Below are 6,000 nucleotides of genomic sequence, written 5' to 3'. Positions count from 1 at the left end.
CTTATAATCCAACAATTAACAATATAGTCATATTAACACATTAAAGTTAATAAGGACCTAATTACCTATTAACTAATGCATATTGCAAGCACATTAATATAAAGTTTTACTGTGACATATATACCAATAGGACTGAGGACTGCATTTGATATTTTTCTTTTCTGCTTCATACGATATAAACATCATATAAACGGCAGCATTCCTTAAATATTCCTTAAATGTATTTAGTCAGAAAGGGACCAGACTTGAGGTCACAGGGGCCATGAGTTTGGACCATCAGAATCTAATAAGTCCATCCAGGTACTATCATAATTATAATATTTGGAAGCCATAATTAGAAAAAAAAAAGGCCTTTTTTTTATTCAGTGTGTTTTTGTAGATTAGTATTAGTAGTATTCTGGTTATAACCTGGTAAAGACGCCTGATTTACACATGTAATATAACCTGAAATTTATTCTAACCCCATCAATCCAAAACTGCAATTAAGGAAAGAGAGAAGGGGATTCTCCGTGCATGTAAACAGCTTCTCACTGACAAAAACAAATACCAACAGATGTAGAAGTCCTGTGGTCTGTGTGTTTGGATGAGTCCTGGCAGTTCATTTGGAAGGATCCAGGTCTTTAATGACCGGTTCTCTGTTCAGGTAGGTGGCCCAGTAGACCAGGTTAAAGCTCCCGAACAGCACGGGGAACATGATGCGGGAGATGCGGTCGATCTTACTGACGCTGTTGAAGGTTTTCTTGTTCTGCTCGGGCTTCGTCTCCGCTGTGGTCTTGTTGGGCTCGCTCAGAGCGCACTTGGAGATGGTGGGCAGCGTGGAGTCTTTAGTGATGTTGGGGGCGTAGTTAGCCACGGCTACAGCATAGGCGTTGTTCTTCTTCATGACGGCCGCTTCCTTTTTCTGCAGGGAAAACGCCTCTGCATTAGAGACCTTATCAAGTAAATATGAGGCTATTTATTTACCATGCTCAATTTTAGTTTTGAGAGAATACAAACGCTCACAGACAATACCCAACTGTCAGCATTATTGTAGCTCCACTGTTGTAACCAAGAAGCTAATTATTTTTATCTATTACAATAAAGCAGCTATTCAACACTTCCTGCAACATTTCACAAAAATGCTTATCATGAAAGGAGAGGACTTTGAGGCTTGTGAAAGGCTTTTAAAATAATAAGATAATGTCCTGCAGTACTATTTATCTATCTAGATACTTCTGGTGTAAGTTGCAGATATCGGCCATAGAGTTGTCTGCCATCTCTCTTCCTAGAGGGCACTCGGTTTGTGCCAAAAAAGATACATTTAAAAAATTTAACACCAGTGTCTCTTTCCAAAAATTATGACCTGGTTACTCGAGATAATCCGCAGACCTTGTTGTGGACGGTTTCATGTAGGAACTAGAGCTTGAGATCTGTGACCGAACTTGGCAGGACCTGATGGAACCAGACAGGTTTGGATCGGATCAGACTTTATTTCATACATATTTCATGGGCTTATGTTGGGTTTGGGCTGTCTTATGATAATAATAACAATTATTATTATTATTATTATTATTATTATTATTATTATTATCAAATTTTAGTAGTAGTAGTATAGTACTTTTTTCTCCAGAAGTCAAATTCCCCCTATGTATCGTCCCTGTCACTGCTAACTCGGACTGTTTGTTACATAAAGGGAAGCTTGTGAAGAAAAATATCAGGTTATAATCGGGTTTGGGCTGAAATGTGCTAACTAGGGACAGGTTCAGGTTCAGACAGAATTTTGTCAGGCGTGGGCCTTGTCGGGCTCAACTTTCCAGGCCCAATTAAAGTTCTAGTAGGAACTACTTTCTTTCTGGTAGAAAGAAAGAGAGAGAAAGTAAGGTAGAAAGAAAGTAGTTTCAGTAGGTTGCACTGTAGATTCTACTGCAGAAAGAAAGTAGTTCCTACATGAAATTTCCAACAACAAGTTCGGTAGATTACTTTGAGTTACTGGGTCATTATTTCTAGAAAGAGACACAGCTGTTGTTCCATTACATTGGAGAGAATGCAAGCGTTTCTATGGCCATATCTTTAAACCTCAACAACTCACACTAAGACTATCTACATGGATAAATGAGAGGAAAAATTTATATTTTTGATTTGGGGATGAACTGTTCCTTTAACCATTCTACTTTGCTTTCTCCTCTATAGCCTAGCATAACAACTGATGAGGAAAGTTCTCTGTTAGTCCGTAGACCAACCCCAAGACACAGCCATCCCCTGTACGATTAAAGAGAAATAGCTCCTCTAGGTGTGCTGCTTTGTGTTGGCTACCTTGTCATTGACGACACTCTTCCCGTCCCAGGCCCAGCCTCGCTTGGTGAAGTAGTTGACAGTAGCGAATTCGATGAGTGCAGAGAAGACGAAGGCGTAGCAGACAGCGATGAACCAGTCCATGGCAGTAGCATAGGCCACTTTGGGCAGTGAATTACGGGCACTAATACTCAGGGTTGTCATTGTGAGAACTGTAGTAACACCTGGAAAGAGAGGGCAAAAACATAGAAACAATTATATTCAGTAAGAGAGACTACATTCTGTCAAAGGCAAACAGAAGAGGAACGCCTCACAATAACTCAGACAAGTTTTTTTGTTTTTTTTTGCAAATCCTTTAGGAGTCCTGATGGCCGTCTGTCCACTGAATGACACGTTTGTCTGAACACGTGTCCCATATGCCAAGTGTTATTTACAGCCTGACTCCAGAACAGCAGGCGCACTGGAACAAATGATGAGGACACAGGGTGGTAAATTACAAGGTGCAAGATGTTTGCAAATACACTTAGTTGTCTAAGAAGACGTGCTCAGCCTGTTTTGTTTCAGACATTGGACAGAAATTTCGTACAAAAATAGAACAAAACATAGAAACTAAGCATACACATAAAAGTCAGATTACTTACTTACTTTATTATACCATATTATCTTTTTTCATGGCTGTATTGCTATATTGTTATGAAACAGTGGGCTAAACACAGGTACTATCATTGATACTAATTAAAGTCCCGTTCCATTTAGTGTAGGAAATCATAATTTCCAGTGAGCCAACAGGCACAATAGCGGTAGCCTGACTGAATGGAACAGAACCTCAATTAGTATCATTGGTGACACCTGTGTTTACACCACTATTTCATGTTATATTGCTGCTGTGAGAAGGGACTGTGTCTTCTGTGGTACTGGAGGACATCTGTCAATCTCACTAAGGTGAATTTTTAATTCCAATGTGCAATAATCAAGTGTATTATCATTCTATGTGCAGTATGAGTATTCCCTCTGTCCAATGCTGCTGAATTTTCTTATCTTGTATATACTGTTTCTATTTTTATATTTACTCTTTATACCCTTTTATATTACCCATTATTTCTTGATGCTTGTTTATATTTTTGCTATCCACTTTACTGATGGAACATCGTAAATTTCCCCACTGTGGGAGTAATCAAGGAATATCTTGAGTCTGACAAAAAAATCTGGTGATGTCGTAACAATTTCATCAGGATTATCTCAGTTTGGTCATGGAGATTAGACATTTATAACATGAAGTCTGTATTATAAACATGTTGGTGTGGAGGTTGAAAGATGTGGGAATATACCAGGAGAGAGTGTCTGATGAAAGATGCTATGGAGTTGCATTACGTGTTTAGTAAAAGTTATCTTTACTTCAATCCCGCAAGCAATATTGAACCATTGGAATAAGCCTTGTATCAAATTCCTCAGTCAGGCATAGTTAGGTTACAGAGCCCCACTGTGTTTTCTTGTAACACTGATCACACAATTCATTTGCATTTTCAGAGAATATTTTTAATTCTTGATATTGTGTTTTTACTTATCAGTCATGGTGACATATAGTCTCTTTAGTGTAGTGTTTAGCTCAAGAAATTCCTTCTGAACCTTTAACTTGATTTTGTTCATATCTCATTGGGGCTACTTATGAAATCAAAAAGAACTGCGCATAAAACTGAAATGAAACTTAGCGGAAGTTTAATCAGGAAGATTACTCCATTTACATTCATTCTCTCCACTCAAACAGCTGACTTAAGGCGTTCACCCTTTCAGTCAAACCAATCAGATTTCACCTCCGTGAGACAAGCACTGGCTATTGTCTGACCATGATTTAGTCTCTAGGGGCAACATCCAATGTTTCAAAGCCAAGACTTTTTTTGTTGTTTGAAGTCTGATTAGCAACTTAAAACCCAAGAATGGAGTTGAAGGCTAAGAATAAATAAACAGATCTCTGCATATGAATGCAGATAAATTAAATAAAGAGCTAATGAAATTATGAAATGTTGTCAGACCATAGCTGATGGGTTAAGAGACTGCATTTCAGCCAGTGTGTTGTGCCTCTTTACTCTCCATACAGACTGTTTAGCTGCATGTGAACAAAGCCCGTCCAAACTTGATCGATTAATACTCAGACAACAAACAGAAGATGTCTGTTTAGAGAGTTTACTAGTAACAAAGCTGATGGCCTCCCTGTCTCTTAGCTCCACAAGCTGGCAGATCAACAAGTCTGCAGTGATCTCACTGAGTATTCGCTACCTCCCATTCAACACACATCTGCTCCAGCTGTTCCCCCTCTGGGCCTGCTCATGGCCATCAAAGGACCAAGAAATCAGGTCCTTTTCAGGCTTCTGAGCCTAAGAGGAGAAATGTCTCTTGTGCTACTTGTTCTCCTGCCTGCTCAGCCTCATCTGTGACTCCAGGACACTCTACACACGTGTGAACTGGTCTGCAGTGGACAGTGAATTACCGGTCGTGCTCACTGGAGGTGCCCAAGCCATTTCCTGCACTACCTGCAGGATTACAGGTCACGCTGCTCTCTTTTGCCCCACAGTGCCATCTCAGCCTCATCTCTGCCTCATTCACAGTCTCTCTTTCTCTCCAAACTATCAAGTACATCCTTTCAATAGCACACCAGTCTGCAATAAATTCAACACAACTGTATTTGTTTTTGTGCACTCTTTGTCTTCACATCTACAGCAGTTGCAAAGACACTCATCCCAGGTCAGTGTGCAATTCATAACTCCTCCTTGGATCCTTCCATGACAAGTAAATCCTATCTTATGCTTCCTAACTGCATATGAGAAAAATCCTATCCTATCTTAGGATCTGAATGATCTATTAAAGAGACATCTGTACTGAAGAACTGAAGACTGAAAAGGCTTTTCAATCTTATGATGATGCTTTAAATTGTCCCTGTGTATTATTGTGTATATACCGACTGTCAAGACGATTAATTTTGAATTTTATTCAAGTGTTCAAACTGTTCAAATCCTTATCATGGGCCAATAACTGGGAAGAAAACTTCCCCAAAAGGTGGTGTTTCTTCTCCTCCACCGACATAATTAATGCTCATCAAAGCTAAAACTGATCACCCATCTTTTCTTGTCCAGTACAGAAAGCTAGTTAGCCAGTGACAAGTTAAATAAGACAGCTGTTCTGAAGGATACAAGCAGCTTACATTCACTAACACTTCAATTTCCATGTCCCATAATTTCATGGTAAATAGGTGGTACTTACCAAGTAACATATATGACATTTCTTGATATTACCCACGTATTATATCCAAATTTTATGGTTACTTATGTGATAGTAGCAATAAAATAGCACGTACCATTTTCAAGTAGTTGGTAGTAATTACAAAGCAACATATTTGAAATTTATTTATTTCAAAGAAAGTTAAAATATGTTGCTTTGCAATTACCACCAACCACATGAAAATGGTACTTAATCATTATCACATTCTTAACCATGAAATTTCTGGGTAATGTGTAGGTAATTTCTAAGAAATTTCAAATATGTGACTTGGTAATTACCACCTGTTTATCATGGAATTATGGGACCTCGAACACTGTAAACAGACACACACATGACAGGAAGAGTACCAAGTAAATTAACAGCTTTTATTTAGTATTTCCTAAATTAAGATAAGATACAAGGTCTGAGATAAGACATGAGATTACAAATTAAGATTCAGAATTGGTCTCTCAGCTC

The 6,000-nt window shown here is 38.6% G+C and overlaps 1 protein-coding gene across 1 annotated transcript in view; it reads right to left on the bottom strand.

Moving 5' to 3' along the window:
• Positions 1-397: 397 nt before the first annotated feature.
• Positions 398-6,000, bottom strand: part of gabra2a (gamma-aminobutyric acid type A receptor subunit alpha2a) — a 55,114-nt gene continuing 49,511 nt past the window's right edge. The window contains exons 9-10 of the mRNA XM_084743281.1: positions 2,293-2,495; positions 398-901 (exon numbers count right to left, since the gene is read on the bottom strand). Coding sequence (XP_084599407.1) covers positions 599-901; positions 2,293-2,495 — 506 coding nt within the window. The 3' untranslated portion in view covers positions 398-598. The remainder of the gene's footprint in view (positions 902-2,292; positions 2,496-6,000) is intronic.

Source organism: Lutjanus erythropterus, chromosome 18 (assembly GCF_056507025.1).
Source record: "Lutjanus erythropterus isolate fLutEry1 chromosome 18, fLutEry1.hap2, whole genome shotgun sequence".
Taxonomy (NCBI): domain Eukaryota; kingdom Metazoa; phylum Chordata; class Actinopteri; order Lutjaniformes; family Lutjanidae; genus Lutjanus; species Lutjanus erythropterus.
This window is presented reverse-complemented; position numbering and strand designations above follow the sequence as displayed.